At 44.1% G+C, this 27,440-nt stretch overlaps 1 protein-coding gene across 2 annotated transcripts in view; it reads left to right on the forward strand.

Moving 5' to 3' along the window:
• Positions 1-1,207: 1,207 nt before the first annotated feature.
• Positions 1,208-27,440, forward strand: part of LOC6496297 (putative polypeptide N-acetylgalactosaminyltransferase 9) — a 52,817-nt gene continuing 26,584 nt past the window's right edge. For both annotated transcript variants that reach the window (XM_001960599.4, XM_014908255.3), the window contains exons 1-3: positions 1,208-1,797; positions 13,886-13,936; positions 22,449-23,251. In XM_001960599.4, coding sequence (XP_001960635.2) covers positions 22,855-23,251 — 397 coding nt within the window. In that variant the 5' untranslated portion in view covers positions 1,208-1,797; positions 13,886-13,936; positions 22,449-22,854. The remainder of the gene's footprint in view (positions 1,798-13,885; positions 13,937-22,448; positions 23,252-27,440) is intronic.

The following is a 27,440-nucleotide window of genomic DNA, read 5'->3' on the forward strand; positions in this document are numbered from 1 at the left end:
TTGAGTTGCATCAATAAATGACGAGAATAGTGGGTGGAACTTGAGACACGCTCTGGGCCAAGAAAACTTTTTTTCGCTTCATAAAGAAAAACTAATGAAAAATGCAACACAGACGAAAAAGTTGATTGGTGTCGTCCTCGCATTCCGCGATTCTCATCGCCGCCGCCTCCGCCCCGAAATCTTGGCCATGTTTCGATCGAAAGAGCCAAACAAAACCAATGAAAAGTCCATAACGAGGGGGGGCTGGTGGCCAAAAGGAGGAAAGCGATGCAATTGAAAAACAGTTTCCGTTGGTGTTGCAAATTGTCAATTTCGTGGTCTATTTTTTTTCTTACTTTTTTGCCCTTCAATCGCAGTGTCAAATGCATAGAAAGTTTCTAACCGAAGGTCTATAGAAATCGAGGGTGGTAAGTAGATCGGACAGAAAGTTGAAAACTTTTCAGAAATGTTTATTAATATATATGCTTATGGCCATAAGAGGCAAATTAGAGGGTCGCATGGGTCAAGAGCTTCAGGCCAAAAAGCCTGAACAAAAAAACTTGAACAAAAACAAAGGAAATGGCACTTGTATGAAACTATAGCCACGTGCATGGCGAGTTGGCTAAAACGACAAGTGCAGTGGCCAACAGGTTCGAGTCTGATGTTGCAAGCCGGCATAAAGGTTCGGTGAGGTTCGATGTTGCCATAGAGATGAGCAGGCATTTCAAATAGTAGTAGAAAAGGGAGTAGAAAATGTAGTGCCTTACTAAGAAGGGAATAGCTAATAATCTATTATTTTTCAGGCCTGTAGTGGGTAGAAAGTGCAAACCCACTCACTTTTGACATTGATTTATTAGAGCTCTGATTTTATGCCTTTTCTGATAAGATTAGAATAATCAAATTAAAATCTTTTAGTGTTGGTAGTAGAAGTCTTATACCGAGTGTGTTCTGTAAAAGCCTTATCCGATCTTTGGGCATTCTCCCTCCGTATTTTCCCTACCATTCTGGGCTTACCCGTATACGGGCTCATTTGTCATATACATGCCCACAACAACAACAACAATAGCAACATCGGGTGCCATGGGGAGCAACAACAAAGGGCTGTTCTGTCCCTCTTATCAGTGGCGGTTTATCAGAAGCAAGAAGCAACCCAGACCCATCGAACCCATGGGGGCTCTGCTCCTCATAGCTTCGAACATGTTCGATAGCGAGTGCCGGCTAAAACCGCTTCCAACGAAGCCAAAGACTCTAGTCCGATTCAGTCAATTTTTGGCTGAGAATCGGAAAGGCCGAAACAGGTGGTAGAATCAGGGAGAGCGCGTGTGCTGTGCTGAAGTGAACTCGTTGCATTTCTTCTCATTTCTCCCCCGTGGACGTCGCGACGTGTTTTTCAAACACACACTAATAGATAGACAGGTGTGGTGTGTGTGTGGTGTGTGGTAGTGTGTGTGTCTTGGCAACAACAACATAAAATCACAGTCAGCTGTGAAGTTGCTCTCAACGTGTGAAACAAATATGCAAATGGGAATAATAAGCAGAAATAACAAATTATTGGCGTGAATATCCAAATCGAGGCATGCCGGGCCGAGTAGCTCACAGCAACTAATCGGAATCGGAGGAATAATATAATAAATAAACATTGAAGCACAAAAAGCCACAATAGTATCCAGTATCCACCCAGCCAGACAGCCAGCTAGCCCCCAGTATTTATACATTTTTAAAGAATTTTTTTTGGAAGCGCTACTTCCTATGAAACCGGAACTTGGGAGCAGAATCTCTGACAGCAGAATCAAGGAGCAAACTTCCGAGGAAAGCGGGGTAAGTTGGCCAAAAAAAAAAAACAAAAAAAAACGGAGCTGAGAGCTAGGCAATTGTTGTGAACACGCGACCAAGTGGCATGCCACTCGCGCTCTCTCTTGCTGCCTCCTAGTTGCTGCCCCCAAGTCGCACCTGCCGCCTGCTGGCGCCCAGTCCTCCCCTGTCACCTGCTCGCTTTTCTTTTTTGTTTTTTTTTTTTTTTCGCCTGACAGCAGATCAAACAAAACATTCTCCCATTCGTGTTGTTTGTGTTGTTTTGTGTTGCATGGGTGTGCGTGCCCCGTTAACTTGGCCGGCTGACATTTTACAATGCCCCAGCCCAGCCCAGCCGAGAGTCTTGTGCCCCAGCGGCGAGCTGGGACTCTTCCTCATGCCCGGCATGTCTGCGGGCCAAGAATAACAACAATAGTTGTTGTTTCATTTCAGCAAGTGGCCAAGAGACAGGGCCAAGACATTTGCATTAAGACCAAGAAAAAATTGGCATCTAGTTATTAAATTTAACCTCTTTTTTCTGGAGAGTTTTGTCTGAGAACTTGAAGAATAAAAATTGTTAAACGAATTATGCTCTTCCTCTCGGACTAAGCCAAGTAGAAATTGGGAGAAAGCCTTCTAATTGGTATTGGCCGGATTTATAATTCCATTTGTTTCAAAGCCATAATTAACAGACTCCAGACTTGATTAGAATGTTAAAACGGTGTATTTTATTGGCCATTTGGCAGTGCTCTGTTTTGGCGCTGGCCACAATCCGGACGGCTAAGAAAAATCAATAAATTTCATTTGATTTTTGTAGTCCGCCTTGTGCTCTCCTGGCAGATGTGTCTGTATTTGTTTTTTGTACACAAATGTGTGTTGTTCTGGGGGTGTGTGTGTGGGTAGGTGGGTTGGAGAACCCTTGAATGAGCACGCTTTGTTTTTGCCTTTGGCTTTTGCCATGGCAGCACTTGCCCACCCTCTTGAACTCCCACTTTTTAGCCCTCCGGGCCTCCAGCTTTTTATATTTCAGTCTGGCGGGCTGGCTTCGTGCGTTTTGCCGGCTTTTGTTTTGGTTTTGGCCAGAAAGTTTTTCTGGCCTAGAATCAGAATTTTCGCCTTTTGTTATTAATTATCAAAGACGGTTCGCTTCGTTAGACCCGCCTAGATTAGACGGATTGGTGTCACGGTTTCCAGAGAACCAACGACTCTAATTAATGAGAAATGTTTATTTTGTTTATTTTATTTTGAATTAAATGTTTCTTTGCCTCTCTGTATTCCCTATCTCCTACCCAGTTCAGCTGGTCAACTGTCTTTCCAAGTTACTCATGTACGAGAATAGATTAGATAAGATTAGACCGCCCCAGATATCTTTTGAGGCCAACTGCCGGTATATCTGTTGTACTTCGATTGGAGAAAGACACTGTGGTGGAATATTTTTGGGGTGTTGGGGATATAAACATAATTACTTCCACGCCCTGTCAGCTCGTATATCAAATGCATAATTTAGCAATTTCAATTAAAGAAGCCGTGTGACAAGTGTCATTTGTTTAACGGCCCTTTCGCTCAGGTTTTCTTTCAAGTACCCAGTACCAGTCCTTTCTTTTGGCATTTGCTTAATTTCATAAAATTTACCTTCGTCGCTGTCTGTCACTTGCCAAGGTAAGGGCTTCGTTTCGTTTAATTTCATTTCCATTTTCATAAAAACTGGTTTCCCGCCCATTCCCACTTGGGTTCAGAGGTCGCCTCCCCGGCTACATAGCTCTTTGGCTCGTTTGATGCTCGGTTGCATCATTAAGAAGCAGCAACGGCAATTAAATTTAATTATTTATGTCGGCCACTGGCGACCGATGAAGAAAGGGTAAAGTTAGAGGTAAGGGTTCTGGCCAAGAGGCCAACAGGCCACCTGTGGTCAGGCGGTAAAAGTTAAAGCAGTTGCCATTTATGTTAATTTCAATAAATTAATCACAGCGCATATTAGCGCGAGTCTTCCTCTCAACTTGTTGGCTTACAGCACGGCCCGTTCTTTGTTGGCCAGAATTACTAAGCCAAGCTTAGTATCGAACAGGTGCCGGATGGATGTGTCTCGTATCTGGTGTGGCCTCTTCTTCCCCAGAATTCGCACGTCGGCACGTTCTCTATTGGAAACAAGCAGCAAGAACTAGCAATATAGCTTAGTTTTGGGCCAGAATCGAGCGGAGAACAGTTGTCAAAATGTGGTACATGGGAAAAAGATTATACAATATGCTTTGTCTTTTCGCTGGCTGCACGTTCGGGCTTCGGATCGAATTGCTGTTATGTAGCTACTAGTATCTAGTGTCTAGTATCTGTATCTAACGTACGGAGTGACGCAGGAATTGATGGGTGGCTCGCATGGCAGTGCTTGGTGGCACGTTGCTCTGATAATGCCAGCCTTAACCCAGTTTCCAGTTCTCTGATGACAAGTTGGAGGGCCGATAGAAAGAAGTATTCAATTTTGACTGAAAAATGACAAGCGGATGTTTAGATAACCTCTGTTTTATTTCAGGATGTGGTTGCCCTTCATCTGCCATCTGAGATAAGTGTCATCTCTTCCAATCCAATTACCAATTACCCTATTAGTTGTGTTTCTTCTGGCTTTAGTTTCAAGTTCTGCCTGGAACTGACCTACTAGTTTGTTCTTACAGCCAGGAAAGTTTCTCCTTCCTCGCCGAACGAGATCTTTTGTCAAAAGTTGCACTCTCAGTGTGTGTTTTGCCGTGATTTCGGGTTTATTTTTCATGTTTATGCTTTTTGTTTGTTTCTGGTTTCGGGCCCCTTTATATTTCAGCTTCCTCCAGCTGATAACAATGCAGAACAAAAGTTTTTAGGAGGCTTTCATGCACTCGCACTCACTCTCCAACTTGGGACTTCCTTTGAGTTGCTTCCTTGGCTTGGCTTGGCTGGAACATTTTTGGCAAGCAGGCCTCCGCCTCAGCTTCGTTGCCTTTTTGGCTCTTTTCATTGTTGGCAGGAGTGAGGAGTACCCCGAGTACGCGTAATTCATTACTTGTTGAGGGTTTGTTCTGGCTCTTTGTGTTCTTTGCTCGCTTCAGTGTTCTCCATCCGAGATGCGGAAGTTTCGGCTGCGATATCGCACAAACTATTTGTATTTGCCGGCTGCTCATATTTTACTAGCTCTCCGCCGGTCCACTCTCCCCTAATCTCCGCCAGATAGTACCCAGTCATGTAAACAAAGAGGCCACAGAAGAATTTAGGAGGCGATAAGCAGTTCCTTGGTTAGAATAAACACAAGTAGAAGAATGTTTATCGCAAAGAGTGTAGTTATGGTGGGGAATTGTGCAAATTATTATAAAACTGAATGAAGTCTAGCGAGCTATATCATGCTGTCGCCTTAAATCATCAAAATTGCACAACTTGAAGACCTTTTTTTAAAGCCAACGCATAAATTCTGTGCTCTCATTTCGTATTCATAAATCGCCGTCACACGAATGAATACAATGTTTAGGCCTTATGAGGGGCCCACATGGGAAGACTTTCTTCATAAATTCATAAATTTCATAAACATTTTGGCATGTCCGTGGCCGGGCACTCGCAAACCCTTTTGTTTATATGATAATGAGAGGGCTTCTGCGCCTCTGATCGCTGTCCCCTGTCCCCCAGCAGACCTATTGCCTACTTCGGCCACAATTCCTTGCCGCTGCCCCCAAAGTCACTGTGACATGCCGCTGCCGCTGCCGCTGCTGGCCAATTTATGGCCATGGATACTATAAATTGCGGCCTGGCCTGGTCGGGCCGGGCTATTGATTTGCTGTTTGCCATTCTGCTGCTGCGTGCGCTGACAGTTGACAGTTGAGTTACAAGGTCATTAAGACCAGTAGAGGGGGAGTAAGTGGGAGATAGGATAGCGCTAGTGTGCGTCATAAAAGATACAAATGTATCTGCGAGTATCGGAGTGTATCTGTGTGCCTGCACAATTACTGTTAATGCCCCAAAGCGTGGATTCATTTCCGTTTTAAAGAAGAATGTGTACTTTTTGTTTGGATTTTTGATTGATTGATGGCCCGGAATGGAGCTGAATAGGCTGAAAGGTCATGACTGGCAGCAATCCCTCATCTTTTGTTCGCAAAGGAGCAGCCCGAAAGATGATCCCTCGGATTGAGTTGTTCGGCCAGAGATACAAATCTTTTTGTTAGTTCTTTCTTTGCTTTTAATTCTCGCGGTTGCCACTGCTGACCCTCCTGCCCTTGGTCCCCCTGGATTACCATTTCGGTTTGGGTCAATTAGTTTGTTTGGCCAACTGCTTGACACTTGATGGCGGGACTCGATAAGGCGCGAACTAGAAGTGGAAGTAGGTCGCCAATGAAAATGCAATGCGGACCACGAACGCTTTCACCCAACTCTCAGTGGCGAGATACTCTCGTGTCTACGTACAAGATACCAGATACCAGATACATATACTGACAGCTACTTAATCGAAGTAGCCGACGCAGCCTAAAGTGAAATGCTGCGATGATTTTTATGCATTTGCAGCTGGCTGGAGAAGACTGTCCGAAAGCCCAAAAACCCCAGATTCGAGTCCCAAGATGAGTCTTGGTTTTCGGGCCACAGATGACTGCCGCATTCCACTTTCCGGCCAAGATGCAGACCCCGAAAAAAATAAAACACATACATATATGTATTTGTATGTGCAGGCCATGTCTCGTCTCGGAGTATCTTTGTTTTTGGTGGATGCAGGAGAACCTGTTTGGTTTGGGATTTGGCTTCTTTTTCGTTTCTTTTCCTTTTTGTTGAAAATTTACGAGTTTGGCGAATACCCAGCGAGAAGAATTCAATGAACTCGTCTTCTAAGTTGGCTTCTCCCTTGCAGTCTGGCAGCTAAGTGGGCAGATCCCCAGACATGGACTTAGGCCATGTAAATGGGGGTTCTCAACAGGCACAACTACATCCTATACACTATACAGTATCCACCCCTCCCACTCTCTATACTCTGCCCAGAAATTGCTTTCGAATTGGATTAGCTGCATAAGAAACAAAAAAAAATACAAAAAGTATCTTTTTGTAGGCCCACAAAACTTGTATGTTGTATGCCGCATGTTGCTGCTGTTGCTGTTGCAGTCGTGTTGATTTGTTGTTGCTGCTTGTCCCAACATTTGTCTTGTCATTGCAGTGCTTGTTGCTGGGACTGCACTGGGAGAAAAGGGTTAAGTATCAGGGAGAACTGAAAGACAAGGGAACTAACTACCATCCGCAGTGCAGACTGCCCGTAGGCTCCGGCATGGCAATTAGCCGGCGACTTCTGCTCCACTTGCCCCATCATCTGTGACCAAAACAAATCTCTGCCGCCCCCACCCGCCCCCAAAAGATATTTTTAATTGTGGACAACGCACAATTAGTCCTCAAGTTATAATTAAATGTAGCCGAAGCTCTGATGGCCACTAAGCGACACTAACAGTCGGGCATCTAAGTTTTAATTGCCGTCATTTGCCGAAGTGCCTGAAATGGCAATGGGCAGTCATCTGGGGTAAGGGGGGGCCTCACTATAAATACATTTGTGTCGAGGAAGAGTTTGGCGAGCGATTTGAATGCGAATCAGTTGTGGCAAGTTTGCTGGCAGAAGCTAATGGGGATATTCTTAGAAGTTCTCAGAGATTCGAGTTGAGAAAGGGTTTCTGAATATTTAAAGTGCAAGGTCTTCTAAAGGAATACATTAATAACATTTAAAAATCATAACAATAAACAATTCTACCTGTTGGCTTGATAATTGTTTTTAAATATTCAATGGCATTCAAACACACACAACTTAGTTCAAATGGAAAACAAGAAAAGCGAAAACGAACAGCTCTGAATGGAATGAATATTAAACAAAAGCTGTTTTGTTTACTTTTCAAAAATCACTTTTTCAGATACAATTGGTTCTTTTAAAGCACATAACTACGTAAATATAGCAGAACATTGATGCGAAGAGCTGAAAATTATCTTCAATTTATGGCCAACAGAAGCAGAAGCAGCTCTAATGGCTCGCACTAACCTTCGGCCACAAATCATGGCTGTCAGAAGCGGCAGCCAAGAGCTGCAAAAAATAAATATACAGAAATATAAAATACAATGGCTAGCAGAAGATTTAATAAACCACCACCACCACCACCGACAACCACCAAAAGGCCAATCAACAGAAACCTGTTGCCTGTTGGCTGCTCCCCTGCACCCCACTCGGTTAGTTTCTTCGCGTTTTTGTTTCATATTGTTGATAGTTTTTGCTGCAACGGCTCAGAGTTCTTCGGCGTTAGGCTTTGGCATTAGGAGGCATGAATGTTCATTAAACCGTAACCGCAGCAGCTGAGCCAGCAAAGTTGTCAAGCCGAGCACTGCCACAAAATGCCAATGGAAACTGCCTCAGGTGAGCTGTGGCTCACGGGCCGTATCAGTGGCATTTAACCAGGAAGGTGCCAATGAGGTTGGCATTTTTAGATACGAATTTGGGTTACACTATCTAGGCAACATTGAATTGTTTAGAAACGAAAAGGTGGACTAATAGTTTACTCCAAAATAGAATACTTAAAAGAACTTTCAAACAAAGCAATCAATCACTAGACCTTTTATTTACAAGATGATGTAACAACTTTGTTCATCTCAATTAAGTTTTTATTAGCAAATAGCTGGAATAGGTTCTAGGCAGATGTTCAACTCATTATACCCTGGATCCTCGTCAACCGCCAGACACAAAAAGGTTTCAGCTTACAACTTTGGCACAAAAAACATAAAAAAGAAAAGAAAAATGAATACAACCACTGGAGTCAAGCGCGTTTCGGCCTTCGGGCATTAAACTTTACTTAGCCATGGGTGCCTTGGCTTTTTTCCGCTCGCAACTTTTTACATTTGTGGCAAGTGTTGCATCATCACAGTCCCCGAAGATGAGTATCTGTTGGAAATAATAATTTCCCTCCTCAATATCGACACTTTCCACTGCAAATGCCGCCTCCATCTTAGCCTTTAGAGGCATTGAGGCTCAAATGTTAATGGTTTGGTGCCAGCCGGGCCTATACCGAAGGTGCAGTTCATGAGTCATCCCCGGCCAGAAAATGTCAGGCTGATGAAAGAGCAAGTCTGCTGGCAGGAGTGGGCTTTCAGCCAAACTGGCTGAACCGAACTGACTGCAATTTATCACATGTTGCAACAGAAAAATTCGTAAAATGCATTCAGGTGCCGCAAAATATTTAAAGCATGCCACCGCCATCTCCGGCTTTAGTGAAGTCATTAAGCTGGAAGTTAGGTAACCCATTGAATGGCGATGGGTCGCCATGAGGCAATTTTCCAAGCCCTGCAGCATCAGCAGCAGCAGCAGCAACAGCGGCTGCAACATCCAACAATCAACAGCCAACAGCTGAAGTTGAAGTTGCAGCCGGGCCCAGTTGATTGAGCCGTAATTAGGCGTCTACTTCATCGGATCTAGCCAAGTTTTTTTTTGTTATTTTGTACAGATTGTTGTTGCTACTCCCTGTCTCTGTGTGTGTTGCAAGTTTAATTAGATGAAGCCAGGTTGTCAGTGGTTATGTGGGTCGCCTGGTAATCAACACCCGCGAAATGTGTTACAGATAGAGCCAGATAGAAGTCTAATTCAAAGAACAGCCCGATCCCAAAAAACCTATTCAACTTGACATGGACGGCTGCGAGTCATGAAGTGGAATGCCAGGCACGTTGCAAATTAACCAAAATATAAAAAAATCCAAAAAAAGAACATCGGGTGAAGAATGAAAACCATAACCAAATAAAACTGGGCACGGTCCAAAAGGTGTTGTGGCGTTGAAACAGAGACAGTGAAGAAAAAAAAACGTCAGACAGCCAAGACCAAGACCAGGTGAACAACCGTCTGATTGCCTTTTGGAGATTTTTACAGCTATTTACTTATGCCAGTCTCGGCCATCTCTTTCACCCTCGCTCGTGCCGACTCTTTCTTCTGTTTGTATTTGGCTTTTTCTGTTGTTGGCCTATTGTCAGTGGTCGAGGGCACCTGTTTTGTCTTCCAACATGCTGACCACTCTAATTGTGTTTGTTGTTTTCCTTTTTGTTTATAAACAAAGAAAGTTGGGATCAAAAAAAATATTAAAAGCAGCACTGCGTTGGGCGGAATATCGTTATCAGGTTGCAATTAGCGGTTAGCCAAGTGAGAGTGTAATTTGATGGAAATTAAAACATTATGCGGCCATTTTCTATGCTTCTCTGGATATTTAATTAAGTTAGTTTCCAATTTTGTGCAAATTTTTTAATCCTTTTTGCAAGCATCGTTGCCTTGTTGTTTTAATCGATTATTAATGCAAATGCAACTCTATTTTTTCACCGATTAACGGAAATGCAAATGACATTAAGCTTCAAATCCCCTCCAATCACAAGTGACATGACTTTATTGCATAACCTCTATTGGCATTCACGGAACATTTCCCGTTCCATATTTCATAAGTCATGATTACACTTTTTCATATTTTCTTTTGAACTTTGCTAATTTTTGGAGTCTTTGTCTGGAGTTATGTAAAGCTAATGCCCAAGACTCCATGAATGCTGGTAGCTCTTTTTCTGTGCCATCATCATCATCTGCCGCATCGGATCACTTTCACTGTCGATGGATGCCCCCAAGGCTGTTATTTTTGCCTGTTTCTATTATTATTTTATATTATTTTTTTTCTGCGCTGATATCATCCATAAACAAACGCGATAAATGTTTGTTTTTTGTTTTAATCGCATTTTTGTCAAATGCCTGGCAGCTTGTGGGCCTCCCTTTGTTGTTATCTCTGATGAGATATAAAAATTCATTTATGAATTAATTTTTTTACAATTCCTGGTAGAGCTATTCAGCTTCGTCCTCATGAATTCTATGAGAACAAAAGGCACGAGGCACACACCCAAAAAAAACAAGTCAAAAATTTGCACAGCAGTTACATGAATTTAAATAAATGTCAACAATTTATTTTCGAAAAGGCATGGTGGAGTTCATTACCAGGGAAAGGCAAACATTCTGTGTTTATTAAAATGCATATCGATATATTGTCTATTTCGGAGTGAAATACGGTCTATCTGACAGGCCTTTCGATTTCCTTTCGCCATCATTAGTTTTTCAAACTGTCAGCTTATTCGTGGAATTCCGAACAAGTTGGCCAATTGATATGAGATTAGTTGAAAAATTTGATATACTGGCTAGTTGATAAGCCCGGCGAGGCAATTAATCAAAAATTATGAAGGGGGCTATTTCTAATAAACTTATAAATAGATTGCCAGAGCTCTATGTCAGACTTCTCTGTCGCCGAGCCAAGATTGTCTGGAGTATCTTCAGATAGCTATCTCCAGTAGCTCTCAGATACGAGCTCCACGAGGCCAGCCATGTCGTCAGCGACCTGCTATATGGCGTTGCAGTTGTCGCTCCGCCTGCAACTTTTACAATCACAGCTAATTAGCAAATTCATGCTAATTTCAAGTTGTAACAAATAAAATTACAACGTGCACGTGTCGCTTTATGTAATTAGTTGCAACATGTTGGCAAAAGTTTCGGCAGACAGACTGCGATAAGCAGTAGCAGTCCTTCTGTCCCCTTTCTGGGCGATAAAATAAAAGTTATGTCCCATGGGAAGACCCAGATAAAAACTTGAAATCTGTGGGGCTGTGAGAGAAACGGCAAAGCGCATAATTCATAATGAAGACGTTGTAAAGACCGATCGCTCCAAAGTCAGGGCTCCGAGGGGTAGCCTCGTTTATCAAAATGCAAAAAGGGAGCTGCCAGAGGAGCCAGGGTCCTTCGCTGGGCTGGTCCCCCTCGCTTGAGAGGAAGTTCGAGCATAATTACAAGTCTGGGGACTCCGCCTTCGTCTATGTTGCACTGAGGGCTGCCCCAGGGACTAGAATCTAGGGACTAGAGCTCTCTAAGCCACACAGCGGAAAATACTCCAGTAAGACTCTAAGCCTTAAACGCTTAGATTATAATGTTTTTGAATTTTTTTCCCAAAGTGCCACAAACACTCTTACCATTTAAGCCAAAAGAGAAGTGCTACTGAGGGCCTCCTAAGGCCTGAAATCGATTTTAGTTATTGATTGTAATGATTCCTTGGGCCCCATCCTTCAAGCCTGCTTCCTCCTTGTCTCTGTATCTGTAATATCTATCTTTTGGCTCTCGGCCTGCCTCTCTGCGATGATTAATTTTTGTGTCGAGTCAGGTTTTGTGGGCCTTTGGCCCAAGCCTCAGCCTCAGCTTCAGCCTCGGCCTTTTGTGATTTGAAAAATTAGTGCAAACTGCAAATGATCATAAATCAAACAGTTTTGTTGATTGCATTCGAAGTGCCCACAAATTGCATGATTTTGCAATTTCTGGACTGCATCATCTCTGCAGCTTGCAGTTTGCATTCCCCGGATGCTGCTGACACGACAACAACACTGTTGAGCAACATGGGGCAGCAGCAGCAACAACAACATCGGTGTCTTGTCCTTAGCTCAAGAGGAGTGGGGGCATTCCTTCCCCATGGTAGTTCCGTAAATAATTCGCATTTTTTTGAAGCGAAAACAACTTGCGAGAAATTATTACCTGGCATTTTTATGTTTTTCCGTTTGTTTTCGGTCTTCCTCCTTCTGTGATGGTTTGTTGGGGAATTTTTATTGTTTTCTAAATATGTTTAAAGTTAAAAACCAAATAATTGCTGGCTTCAAAAGAGAAAATTAGCTTTGCGGTTGTTAGAAACTATTCATCGGATGCCCCATACCTCAAAAGAATCTCAAGGAACCTGCCTGTTTCTAAGCTTTGAAAAAAACACCCAAATAAGAGCTAAGCTCGTGGCTAAGATGACGAGGCCTCTGATAACTGGTTTTCCAGCTATGTAAATGCTATGGCTTTATAGTTAATACCTGAAAGAAGCATCGCGTGTATAGATGTAGCCACGTGACCTTCGCTCATCGATGATTATGCGGGATACGGCCTTTGGTGAGGCAGTCAGTACTAAGCACTGAGTGGTCAAGACCCCAAGACAATTGCTTCAAAAATTGACTTTGATGATGATGGGCCCTATGACGTAAGTCGGTCTTCTGTGGGAGCTCTTTGTAGCGCGATCATTAGCAAATAATTTACGCCATTTATTTTCGGGAAGAGAGCTACAAGCTAGAAGCGGAGGATGGAACCCCTTTCGGCAAAGCGGGGAATCATTCTTGTAATCGGCTTAAGGTTTATGGACCACCATTTACTTTAATGAACTCGATGCCATGGATGTTTTCAGCAGTCTGGGTGGTCAGTTCCTGTAAGTAGTTTTAAGCTGATCGGCCACAACATATTGTTCTGGCTTCTGGCTTCTGTGTTTTGTTTCCCAGTTGCCTGTGTGATTTATCTGGATGTTGTGTTGTTGCCAGGGGAAGTGGAAGTGCAGCTACCATTTTAGAGCATTACTAATTAGTGTTGCCATTTCAATTAGCCGTCAGATATGCGGTGTCGGGCCATGTATCTGGGCTGAAGTTTGAGCGACTGCTACCCACATTATTTAGCAGCTCCATGCCAAGCGATTGGATCTGACTTTTGTGCCAAACTGTTGTCCGTTTGTGCCTTGGAGTCGCTGCATATCATCAGCCAACACCTAACCGGTTTGTACACTGCAGGGGAAAAATGGCAAAAAGTTGGAAAAATGTGCGATAATATGTGCACAGAGCATGTGGGCGTTGGAATCGGGCCCAGGAGAAAGCCAAGCTGAGAAGAGAAAAGTGTCTGAAAGCATATTGATTAGCCGGTGACCCAAAACCGAAAAGCGTTTGGAAAATGCTTTAGAAAAATGGGTTAAAACTATAACGTTTAATGGGACTTCCTGTGTAATTTCTAATTGCATTGAATTCACGCCATTAATAATCCACTTAAACACTTTTTACAACGCCCATAAATGGGGAATATAAATTTTGTATTTAGCGTAATTCGTGGATCGCTGGCATTATTATGGGAAATATACCAGGTGCGTGGCCCAGAACGGATGTGGAACTCCCACGGCCAGCATATGGAGCGCCAGTGTCATAAATCTAGAACCCTTTTTCTATATAATTGCATAGCTAACTAATTACTTTATTATCTAAAAGTAGGCAATCGATTAAAACCTGGCCTAATGTCTGACTTTTTTTTTTGTATTTTCAGCTCCGAGTAAAAATCCAAAGAGTCGGAATCGAGAAAAAATTGTATGGAAAGGTAAGTCAACAAATGGAGAGAAAAAAACAAACAAATTTTCAATGTCAATTTGTAGCTGGAATTTATGATAGCCATTGTTTTGTGCGCCAAATATGGCTAACAATTTCACTGAACATGGCCGGCTACTTACCCAACTTGGCCAACTAACTGGCCAGCCAGGACCAGGTTTCATTGTCTCGATTGTGGCTGTTTGCCTTTTTTACTTTTTGACTTTTTTTTTTTGTGTTGCTTTTGGCTTTTGTGTGTCTTCGGCAACAGGGCCCGGCTCTCGCTCTTGGCCTCGTTATTGTGCCAAATGGCCATAAATGGTTAATTGGGTCCTTAGAAACTCGGCTGCAACAAATAATGCAGGCATTCCTTAGACCTGGGCGACTGCTCCTCCCCGGTTCTACCTAGGCGCGACATAGAAAAATCTTAATTAGTTAATTAAAACAACAAACAAGCTGCAAGTCGCGACAAGAGATGGTCAACTGAATGGTCTTTGCTGTCGTTTCCAGCTCCCTTGGGTAAAAGTAAAGTGCAGAGAGAAAAACGAAAGGGATCAAAGGGGTTGGCTTGGCCCATTGGCTTCCAAAGAAACCTTCTCCATTTGAAAGAACTCTTCTGCATCGGCTTTGTTGGCCAAGGACGGACTGCAAGTAGTTCACTTGGGCTACTGCATAATTCATTCGGCTTTAATGACAACGAGGCGTGGATGCTGCAACTCGGATAGAGACACCTTGTCTGGCTTGGGCTCCTTTGGAGCCCAAAAACAAATCCCTGGAGGTGACATTAAACTATGAAAGGCATTTAGTTTAGCGATTTATATAGGCGACTTTTTGACAGTTTTATGTCGCCCATGTCCAGATCCAGAACCAGATCCCTCCGATAGTCCGGGGATAACGAGCTGTCGCATTTCTGCTGCCTTTCTGCTTTCTGTGATGTTGCCTCATTAAATGGCCCGGCAAATGCTTATATATATGTTTATGGGTATTTATTGTATTTCCTGCAGCTCCACAAATACTCGTTATCCTTTCGGACATCGTCGATGCAATTGCCTGGCAGCGATTTATTTGCTTTTAAGCAGTTTATAATTGCCATATATCCAACGTGCATCGCCAACGGCTACGGCAGCGTAATCCACCAGCGATATGTATGCGTTCTGTGGCAGGGATGCATCCATCCGGAGGAAGCTTAGCTCCCAGGGGATTTCAAATTGATTTTACTTTAACGAACGGCAGAACAACGAATGGATTTAATGAGAAATTAAGCCCAAAGCCTTTGACTTACGCAGGATAAGTTAGTGATTAATTACAAGCCAAGGCATAGGAAGTCTCGAGAAAGTTTAAGAAAAGCAATCAAGAAATTGGATACCCACTTTAAGTGTATCCAATTTCCATAAACTTTCGGCAATATCGTTTATGATCGAATTCCAGTCATCGCCAGTCCCCTCCCTTCCTGACCTTTGCCGAAAAATATGTACAGAACTTGGCTCGAAGCAAATTGCTGGACATGGGCGAACCTCGGCGCAAAAATTCCAACAAATGTTATTTTCAATTTCTTCGGCATAGTACCACAACTTTTATCCCATCCGTTGGTGCTCCATTTTTGACCTTTTTTTTTATTTGTTGACCACAGAATGTGGGCCCTAATCTGCTGCGAACAACACAGGGACGAGGAAGGAAAATAAATATATAATAGAAGCACGTTACGAGCCTAGACAGGGAAAAATGACCAACAGCGATTAGGGAAAAAGGAAAATATACGAAGGACACCCATACACCCATACAGCCATACAGAAAATGAAACCATTTTTGTCATTTGACAGGCAATTTTCAGGCGTAACATTTTCGATTTTTCCGGCCTGTCCGAGACTACTCCGCTTTTCATTTTCCGCCACAACGAAACCGAATTATCTTCCGCAGCCCACTCCACTCCCCGGGTCCTGGCCAGAAAGGGCTCCTAAAAAACGAGATAAAATTAAGTATACGCCTGTCCATGGGTGACCCAAAAAAAAAACACATTCTATATAAAATCTGACGATGATAGTTTGCTATTCGTGCCACCCTCGCATGGCTGTGTGTTTTGGCCAAAATCTGTTGCCATTTCTCATGTTTCATGGGCGGCGCAGCAAACATTTTTCCGCAGGCCCGTCGCCGCGCCATTCCGTAGAACATCCCGCCATGGTGTGGAATATTTAATCGAGCTGCCACATTGAAATATATTGAGTGTATTACCGAATCCAGCAGGCAGTAGCCAGCAGTCGCTCGCAACTCAAATCAAGCTATGGGCAATCATTTGATTAAATCTAAATCTGTTTACGAGCCTGGTCTGGTCGTCCTATCCTTTTCCAATCCTTCTGCTGGCAATAAACTAATTTTTTTGCCTGTGATTTTATTTGTTCTGCTAACCTGAATAAACAGAATTAACGCTGATAGCTCTCCGTGTGGTTTATTATGTTTGACTAGTTTGGCAAACATCCTATTTTTTTTCCCATGGATTCAAGGGGGAAGGCATAACATAAATTAGTCATATTTCATAGTTTCGGGAAAGCTCTGGCTCCCATCAGGTATTTGTCGGTCTGCCGGGGCTTCTCTCGCAAATACTTCACTGTTTGTTGGAAATTAGTTTCTTATTCAATTTGCCAAAGTTGATGGCTGGGCTGGCCAAGGGCCAAGCGAACTAAAAGCGGCAAAATGCAATTCCCTCTGTGAAGTGGTGGAAAAACCAACAAAAATCGAAACTCAAACAAAAGCCGAAATGGCCAAAAAGGCCCAAAAGCATCGAGTAGCTGAAGTAAGCGTGCAAAAAAAGAAAATAAGAAGAACGAACCGTGAAAATCGTGAAGATGCCGCCGCCGCTGCCGACCGGTCAGGTTGAAAAACGGCGTGGAATGGAAATGGAATTGAGGGCCTCCGGAACAGCTTTGACTTCAAACTGAAAGGTGGGGGGTTGCAACCAAAAAAATCCACAAAAAACGATCGAAATGAAAAGGCAAACAAATAAATATTGAGGTCGTGCAATAAAACAGAGGGAAAATGCGGAAAAGTGGACACTGCAGGTGGAAAACTCATGCATATGCAAATGAACAATTGATTTCCTTGCGGCTCTACTTTAAACGCGGCCTTACGTTATTTATTTTTATTTGTTTTGGCCAGGTTAGTCTTGGCCAACTTTGTGCTGGCCCCAAATTAGTTAGCAGTTGGTTTTGGCCAAGTCTTTAAGGAATGCTGACCTTGTTTCCAAGTCTGTTGGCAAGTGCAAGGTCAGCTGAAAATGCCAAGAGATGCCAAGAAAAATGGTCCAAAAGCCGAAATCTCGAGAATTCAGATTGCGTTTCGTTTGGACGCTTCTTAGATTTCTTGTTAGTTGCGTTAGTAGTCTGATTTGGGGCTGGGTTTGGCCAACAAGTTTGGCAAGTTTCTGTCGGACAGTTCGGGCTTAGTTGCTGAATGAATTAGGCGGAATTCTGTTCTGACTTTTTGACAAGTTTCTGGCCACAAAGGAAACAGTTTGCGGGCCAGTTGTCATAGATTGGACGTCTGGTTCGATAATTATGATGAGATCAGAGGGGGGCGGTTCATTCAACTCCCCAATAAACAAAGTTGGCAACAAACTTTCCAAGCATTTGAATTAATTTATTTGTCAAGAGCCCCTCTCGGGAGGCAGTGCCATACGTCTTTCTGACTGGCCATTACCTAATTGCACTTTAATGGCTATCACTCGCTCATCCTGCAGACTGGACAAAAAACGATAAGCCATCGTGCAGGGGAATACGACACAGATGTTAGGAGAAAAACATTTAATTACATTTTGCCATTTGCCATCGGGAGGGAGGCACCACCGGAGTGAAATGCATTTTGCGCTCCCGTTTGTCAAATTAAGAGACACAAAAAATGCGTGGCATGCCTCCGATTGTCGGCCGGCCGGAGAATGCGGCTCTGACTGGTCCTGTCCTGGTCGGTTGGTGGTGGTCGGTGGTCGATGGCCTAAACTGGTTGCCTTGCTCGCAAATTAACAGTTAAGCGCCAACGGTAAATAATTGTCAAAGAAAACAGAAACCGGGCTAAAAAGATGCTGCCTGCAAGAAGCGTTTCGTGATGCACCGTCCTCAAATGAAGTTGATCGTCAAGATGAAGAAGTTGCACTGCACCATCGCAAATGAGGTCTGACTGGTTTCCGTGACATGAACCAAATGGCCAAAAGGAGTTCTCTGCCTGCCAGATACGTCTAAGCCACAGACGGTGGGCACTCGAACCGCGGAAATGTGGCCTAAAAGGTAGATTAGGGAGCATAATTAGAGAACAGGTTTTGGTTATTGTTTCTATAGTTATGATTTCATTCTAAAAGAGTGGGATTTCCGATTTTCTAAGGATGCTTTAAACCTCGAAACGTATTAATATTCTTTGTATAACTGCCTCAGTAGCAGAATCTAAGTCAAATTCAATTACCATCCGCTGAGATTCCAATTTGCGTGACTCCGCTGTGATTCTCACTGTACCTGCTGCTCGCAAAAAGAAGACCTGTCTGTCTGTTTTCAGCAAACCCATGCATCTGCCTCTGCCCCTGCCCCAATCTCCTTGGCATCTCTCCTCCACAGATGCTGGTCTGTTTCTTAGACTGGTAATTCTAGTCGCCTTGGCAACTTCACGCTGCTGGCGGATGTGCAAATATTTTGATTAAATTTTCTCCATGGCAACTTTCTTTCCACGAACCGAAGCTGCAACTGCAACAGCAACGGCAGCACTAGCAGCCTCATCATCATCAATGCTGGTGAAAATGGTAGTAGCACTGGCACTGGCACTGCCACTGCCAGTTGCATCTATCTACCAGTTTTCTGGCTTTGGGGTTCTCAGCCACTTTGGGGTCGCATTTTCCCCATTTCCCATAAACCAGAAAAAAACACGTTTTTCAGTTCGGGCTTAGGGGAATAATAATTTTCGATTTATTTCTAATATAAAGCTCCAGTTCTATGCGAACTAAAACTATGGAACTTGACTTATGGAATGGACATAATTCCCCCAAAAAGTTTCGGGACAAACTATGACCTGTTCTGAGACAGCTGCGACTTATTTTCAATGCACTCGGGACTCGGGAGTCGGGAGTCGGGACTCGGAGAACTCATTAGAAACTGAAAAGTTTTCATTTGCCAGCAAATGCAAATGAATATTAAACGAGGCGAAGGAGTCCGGGGCGTTTCTTGTGGCTGCGTTTTAATAACTGTGGATTAAGTCTGCATAAATAATAATGATTATAAACTGTGTGAACCGCAGCCAGCGTGAAAATGCACAGCCATTTTCTCGACTCGCCCATCGCCCACGAAAAGTTTTCACGAAAAGCATAAGAAAATGACAAATGATCGCCAAGGAAAAGTATTCAAAAAGTAGCTGGCTGGGGCAGGAAGAAAAAACCGCGACAATAAACTTTTTTCATGTACTATTCTTTTGGCGAAGAAAATGCGAAAAATTCTAGGACTTTGTTACGCGTAATTTGAGGTTTTTCCCCCGGACCACTATAGACTCATTGCTTTTCCTTGCCGCTTTAATTTGCAGTTAAGTGTTCGACGAATTATCTGAGTAATTATTTTTGAAAGGCCTGATTAATGCCGGCGCGAGATAAGGCGATCCAAACTAAAAGCAATTTTCGAGGAACAGTTCTCAATGGCTCTTTTTTTTCGCTGGCTCACCTGCCTTCGCTCGCTGGCTATTCAAGTTAATTGCAGGTATCTTATCGCGGAAGCAGAAGAAGAAGGAACACTAACTAGACTCATCAGGGAGGGCACAAATTGCTCGACTCGCTTATCAGTCAATTAGCCGGGCGATAAGACGCAACACGAAGCGAAAGCCCAGCGCTAGGCCAGATAAGACAGGTGGTGGAGAAGGTGAGGCCTAGACAAGTAGGCCCTGGAGGAGAAAAAGTCAGAGTAGGAAACTTGGGCTGTCATCGCCACAATAGCAACACCAATCAGGTCATTACCTATTTCCTCCACTTGGCATTTTTTGTCGGAATGCTCAGACTTCCTCTTGGATGATTAGTTGTTGGCCCTTATCTGGATATAACATAGGTTTTGGGGGAGATCTCCAAAAAAAACTACAAATAATTAACCAAAAATGGAGAAGGAGGCTGATAAGTTTTTGAAAAAATAATCATAATTGCAACATAATTGCTTTTTCAGAACTACAATTTGATTTCATGCCTAAATAGAAACCAGACTAGTGTGTTCTAAATTAGAATTAAACCAATCCTAAGCATAATTGTATTATGTGGTGGGTTAGGCTCCTAAATGAATAACATTCCAAACTAACAACACAGGAGAAAATCAAAATAAAAGCGTTCATTAAATGGCAATTTGGAGAGGAGCATATTCCCCCATCGAGGGCCATTAAATATTATGATATCGCGGTAGAAATGGGAGTTTTCAGAAAACCAAAGCAAAGCCAATAAACCCCAAAACCCGATATTGCGCATACGCCGCATGGACCGCAGGGAAACCGATTCCACAATGACAGCAGCGCATTTTAATTAATAATCAGAACTTGGATAGCGATGCGACACTGTTTGAGGAATATTAGCATGAGAATCAGTTGATTTATGATGAAATTTCATGTTTGCCTGGCAAATGGTTAAGGAAATACCAGTGACTGCGAATCCCAAAATCGGAGTTCATAAATTGATGAAAACCGTCAACCGAGGTCCGCCAATTAGCGTCGGTGGTTGGTCGGTGTTTTTGGCTCATTCTGTATATAATAATTGAGATTGTCAACATTTGGTTTGGACATTTGGTCCCCCTCTTTAACCCCTGCCACTGGCACTGCCACAGACCATGCCCCCCTAACGACCTGTCTGCCAACTTTAATCGCTCTATTTTGCCAGAGCAAACCTGATGTGGTTGTGTGTTGCTGTTTTTACAGCTGAGTGAGGACATGACATGCTGTGCCCTAACCCCCAACCGGAGTCTTTCTCTTTTGTTTTCAATTTATAAGCGCATACAACGGAAATTGCCAACATAGCATGGGGAGAAAATCAAAGGAGGTGGTGGTGGTGGAGTGTTGGGAAAAGGGACTCCCCAACCCCACTTTCCACTACCCACTATCCACCATCCACAGCCCACTACCCAGTACCCAGTGATGGCACTTGAACCCAACGAGCCATAACAAAAGGCACACGAAGTAATTAACTTGTATTTATTGTATGCACACATTGTTGCCGTACTAGTTAGTTAGTTGGGCTTGGGCAAAGGGCTATTGGAAAAAGGGGTCCCTACATGCCTCTCGAATTAATAACCTTGGCGTCGCATTGCCCCCCGGAGCAAACGCCCGATCCCCAACTGACCCTGGCTGGCAGCTATCCCCTGGTGTGGCTCTCTAAGCCAGCAGTCAATTAGTCGGGGCCACTGCAACTGGTGCACTTGCTGGCCAAGAAGCCTTCAATGGGCCGCGATCACGGCACTCTTTAATGTTTATTAGTTTTCATTTTCCATTCTTGCATACCGCTCTCCTTAATGGACTGATGGGTGCTCGGTTGGGTAGCCAAGGCTATAGAAAATAATGCAAATTGGGTTGGCTCCCGGACTTACACATGGAGAAATAAAGTATATATATCCGACTTAGATCACTTCTAATATCCATTTCATGCCTGATTTGCTTAGAAACTTGTTGGCCAAGTTGGATAGACTAATCCTGCCGAGAGTTCAATGGAAACCACTATCGAATTCAATCTCAAACACTGACCATTCACATAACCACTCCCCACCACGCAGTCGCTAATTGGATTAGCATCGAAGGGTATTCAACTGCGGTTAGGCAGGCAAGGAAGGGAACCACAATTTCTTGTTTTGCGGCTCTTTGGCGTATTTGCTTCTTCCACTCGGTGGTGGATGCGATGCGCCAACCTGACACGCAACTTTGCTCTCTGTGGGGCAAGCACTCCGCACCACACACTGGGATAAACTTTGAGCTTTAAATGAGTGATATTTCTGTGAAATGAAATGCATATCTCTCGGTGTAGTGGCCTGTTTAGGGCATGGTCTCGGCTGGAACTCCAACTCTGGCCCGTTCTGATTCGTTGGCTCGGGGCTCAAGTGGCGTGTCCATGTCATTTACCTGGCAGCCACTCAAGTGGTCACGGGAAAGCAGAGAGGGGTAGTGGCAGTAGGCAGTGGATCGGTACAAAGTTCTGATGCGGTTTTTGCTGCAATTATATAATATTGACATTAGTTGCATGTTGGCTGTCGTTTTATGTTTGTGCCGAGGCCGTAGATAGAGAGCTTGAAGCTTAATTGCAACAGCAGCAGCTTCAGAAGCATAAGAAGCATCGGCTCTAGAAGATGAAAGATGAAGCTGAGGAGAGGCTCAGACCCTGCCGCATCATCAGCAGAAATCAAAAATCAATAATATCTTTAATGGCTCAATTATTTGATTTGCGTTTCAGTTTAATGGCTTAATGCAATAAATTAATTGCATTCACAAAGCCCAGCCCTTGAGGTCTGTGAAATTGAATCTGATACGTTTTTCTGTTTGCCTTTTATTCGCAGGACATTCCTAAAGGATTCCATACAGCGTTAAGCAACTGGTTCGCACATATCCACACGATTCAGACTGATTGACAGCACAGACTGCTATAAACCATATTTGATATCTTCCAAGAGGACAACACATATCTGAGAGAGGAGGAGAAAAAACAATTGGAAGCCGAGAAACACATATCCTGAAACATAAATCATTGCCAGGCTTTGATTAATGTTGCGTATACGCAATGTTGTCGGCCCCAGACTTGCTCTCTAACTAAGTGAAGGCACAAATCGCTGAAAAACACACAAAGCATCTGAGAGAGAAAGACAGATAGGCGGGAGGAGTGATAGCCGCTTCCATTAGCACCTTCTGGGAAATAAAAACATCATCGAGTAGCGCCGCAGAGCCCAGAGCTCCGGAACACCAAAGATGGCCTTCATCTGGCGACGACGTTCCACGACGATTGTGAAGCTGGTGGCCTTCCTGGTGGCCATTTGGTTCTGCATAGCCTTTCTGGTCTACACGGATGACACGCGGCGGCGGGCGTCTCAGGGCGGGTCGAGTGGTATTGGCAGCGGACTGGGCGCCGGAGGAGGAGCAGGCGGAGGCGGGGGAGTGCCGGCTCTGGGTGATCCCATTGCTCTGCCGCTGAGGAACGTGCCCATAGGCGAAGACTTTGGCAACAACGGGAATGTGATTGGCGGCGCCCAGAAGGAGGACGAGGCCGACATACCACCCACTGTGGGCAAGCGCAAGGTCGAGCTGGAGGAGGACAAGAAGCCGCGCAAGAAGGCCCATGAGGTGGCGAAGGCCAAGCCGCAAGATGGTGAGTTCTTTTACTACTAAGCTAGTTCCTTAGAGCCTATGTCAAAAATTGTATCTCTTTTTAAAGACATTTTGAACATTTTCCACACCATTCCACCTGGCCGTACCTTTTATTCAATAAAGTTTTCATTCAAATAAGCTCGCTCTCATTTTTTTGGAGGATATCCTTTGAGTTTCCTTTGCATTCCTGGCCCATTAGCATCCTGGCTTATCAGACCCCCTGCCCTCTTTGTACAGCAATAAGCATTTCCATTGAAATCAGTTGCACATTTATTTCCAATTCAGTTGCCCCGCAATTACCCGGCGGCTCCTCCAACCATTCAGCTGACATTTTCCGCTCTTGTTATCGGAATTTGCAATCCACTCGTCGTATTTCGCCCCAGTATCGAGTCTAAAAGTTGAGTTTTTTGCACTTCATTTCCACGCAATCGCTTGCAACTAATTCCCATCAATTCAAGGCACACGCAGAACCTCCTCCTGCTCCTGCTCCTATTTTTACTCCTTCTCCTGCGATGGATTCTATTCTATCGTCTAACCATTTTTTATTTATACAAGCTCGTATTTTACGGTCACACATCCTCAATCCTTGTTGGGAGATTGCATTTTGGGTCAGGCGATGCCGATTGAGACCGAACCGAAGAACGGGGGATAATAACACATATTGCTTTCCTGTGTTCGCTTTCCTCCTCACGATTTTCCCCACATGCACTGAAAGAAATACTATAAGCTTTGTCTGATACACAATACACTACCACTGCCTTAAGAGAGCTGCAAAGAAATAGTTGTTATTTGTCATTTAAGACTCTTGTTTAACTTCAAATCGATCAGAAGAGTCACAAAAAATAAAACTAAACTTTTAACTCTGTAGAAAAGTTGGGGCTGTCACACTTCCTCCTTTCGACCACCGCCTTTGTGTGCCTTTAGGAAAATTTCTAACAAGTTTTACAACAATGTCGAAGATGCTAGCGGCAAACACTAACAACCCGAACAACCCGGCCAACTCGCACTTAACAACTTGGAATTGCTGCCAAGCAACATTTTCAATGTCAGGGCCAAAAAAGGGGGAGATGGCCGGTGGCTGGTGGCCGGTGGCTGGGATAGATATTCGCATTAAGCTACGACGGGACAGAAAAATAATGTTACTTACTAATCAAGTCGGGGGCTTAGGCGCGCTGGCCCTGGGATTTTTACTGAATGGACACTTGACTGGCCGCCCAGGCAAATCAATGAAGCCAGACCGAAGCCAGCCAGCCATGAATTCAGTCTCAGTCTCAGGTGGGCAAGGGCTTCCTGGCCGGGCTTCCAGCCCTCCTTCTTCTGCATCATCTATTGCCTCGCATGTGGAACAAGCATTTAAGATTGCATCAGCATGTGGTCGGTCGGTCGGCTGGTCAGTGAGCTGGGAAGCTGGATAGTTGGAAAGCTGGATGGCTGGATAGCTGGCAGATCTACATCCAAGTTTCCGCGGCAGACAATGCACGTATTTGCAATTTCGCATATCATGTTTGCATCTCTCGTTTTCCACTCCACTCCACTCCTCGCTAGCCGGCTGCCTCATCATCGTGCCCCATCTGGACCGAGCCGAGCAGAAGAGGTGGCAAAGCTACAAGTTGGACCTAGATCCCTATGCTGCAAGTCCAGGCAGTCGGAGGCATCAGACTGAGCATCAGCATCAGCAGCTGCCCCATGGCGTCAAAATTGTGTGCAAGCCTACAAACGTTTACCAACACTCCGAGGCAAAGGGCCAACTATTGATTTGTTGGCACAGTGTAGTGGGTCTAGCCTAAAAAATTTAAATCAATAGCCAGTTTTATATTTCCATTTTATAGTAGACCCTAAAAAGACTCTTAGCCAAAAGTTCATTAGCTTGCTTTTTATGGCTTTGAGAGAGAATTCTTTTGGATGAGACTGGTCTAGACCAGAAATAGATCATTCTTGGCCCCCATGTGAGGACTATAACTCGAAAACGATTCCCAATGGGGGGCTATTGTTAGCCCACTGTGGCTTAAGGGCTCCTCCGGCGAGTTGGCCAACTTTTGCAAGCGATTCCCCCATAGCTGCTCGGGCCTGTGTTCATAGCTGGTAATTAGTGTTGTTGTACTTATTGGCTCTGGCCTTGGGGCGCGTTACCACCACCGAAAGATTCGATGGGAAGAGTTGAGGGTTTCGAGTGGTGGAGTGGTGGAGAGTGGTGCAGAGCGTGGTTGCAACACGACGTTTATCGCGCGCTAGCATCGAGTTCTTAACCAACCCCACACTCTGCTTGCCAAGACACTGAGAAAAAAACATAAGACTAGTTAGGATGTAGTTCTTTAAGTGGCATAGTAGTTTCCTTTTATTTTCTTGAGTGCTCCACTCTATAGGCTAGAACCTGCCTTCTAGGCATGCTATCTTGATCGCCGGCCCGATCCTCCCTCTTAGCCATGCTCCTCATATATGCATAATTCTTGTTTTTACAATTTAGCAGCGATAATGATTTTATATATACATGGCCATGCCGCCACGCCTCCTCACCGGAGGCCCCCTTTATGACACATGGGGCAGATTGATTCGGCCGTTTCCCCTCATTATTCTCTCTTCTCCTTCCTGGTTTCCTGGGCTTTAATCAATGCCAGCTAATCCCAGGAATGGATTCTCATCTGTTTCTCGCATGTCTATTGCTATTTATCGTCCAAAATGGAGGAGCCCCTCTGCCCCTGGGCGGCCGAATCTAACCTCATTCATTGTGCGAAATAACGGTACTTTGGCATATTATGTTACTTTTATGCGGAAAACATGATGAAACATCATGCACGCAGGCAACTCTGGCAGCCCTGTCAGATGACACTCACACACACCTCCCTGCCTGCCTGCACAGACACACACTCAGAAAGGCATTTGTCATGTGGCCACGCCCCCATTCCCGCCCAAAAGCACTCCTGCGCCTGGCAGGGGGCCACCTGCTCCCACCTGCTGCCGCTGTCGCTGTCTATAACAAAACATTTATAGCTTCCTGTCACGCTCAGGCGTGTCCCTTGAGCTCTGTTCACTGCGATTGTCTCCTTTTGTCTTCACAGGACACCCCCCTCTCCCACATAACCGCCCGCCAACCCTCTCCCTTTTCTCCACCCCTTCCCACTCCAGTTCACAGCTGCCAGGACATGGAAATATAACGTATACGCAGTGTTGAGCGACAAACTCGACAAAAAATTGTCAATTTCGATTTCCTAAACGCATAAAAGTTGAAAGTAATTTCAGAATCATATTGGATGGAAAAAAATAAAGGCATAATTGAATTTTCTCTCTGCAAAAATGGATTCAATTGTTCATCAAAAAGGACATAAAGGAGACTTTCAAATAAATACGAATTTCCCATCGAAAATAATTAAGAAAAGTCTATAAAATATTTTAATGAAACGATATGGTGATAAAAAATCGATACCTTGGTGAAAATGAAAAATTATGAATACACTTTTAAAGGAATATTTATAGGCCAGGATTTATGGCCAATGTAAACTGTGAATGACTTTCCATAAAACACAACTTTGTCGGACTCACCTTTTGTCCCAGGGCGTGACTATAATTGGGTTAACCCCCCCCAATCCCCGGGAGAAGGAGGCATTCCGCGAGGGATAAGGTTCCCGCCTTGCTGCTGGGGCGGAATCATTAATATCCAAAGAGGGCTATAAATATGCTACAGTGAATCAATAAAAGACATAAAATCCAGTTACGGTCCCCAGTCCCCAGTCCCCACCTCCGCGTCCTTGGGCAATATTATTTTTTATTGTTTTTTATTATGATGATGCGTGTGCGAGCCCAGCATGCAAAAAAGTTCGTTACAAAAAGGGGTGTGGTCTAGGTTTTTGGACCCATGGGAGCAGCAGCAGCAGCAGCCGGATGAGAACAGGATCCGGAACTAAGGACGCTCCGGCCGAAGTCCTTGGCACACGCGTGAATATTCCGCAATGAAGTTGTAACTACGGCAACCGGCGACAAATCATAAAATTTATGTATCCCCCGTGCCTCTTACCCTCTCTTAGCATACCGACTCCTTTGAGCCGACGCCGCCGCCTCTGGGCAATTTAATGGTTTTTCTCTTATTTTCCATTTTTGTGCGAACAAATTTATTGTCGACTGATTGGCCTCTTGGTTAGCCAAAGCCCTCTCCATGCTCCTTTTTATATCTGTGACTAGCATAATGCGGTCTGAAT

This window comes from Drosophila ananassae, chromosome 3L (assembly GCF_017639315.1).
Source record: "Drosophila ananassae strain 14024-0371.13 chromosome 3L, ASM1763931v2, whole genome shotgun sequence".
In the NCBI taxonomy this organism is placed as follows: Eukaryota; Metazoa; Arthropoda; class Insecta; order Diptera; family Drosophilidae; genus Drosophila; species Drosophila ananassae.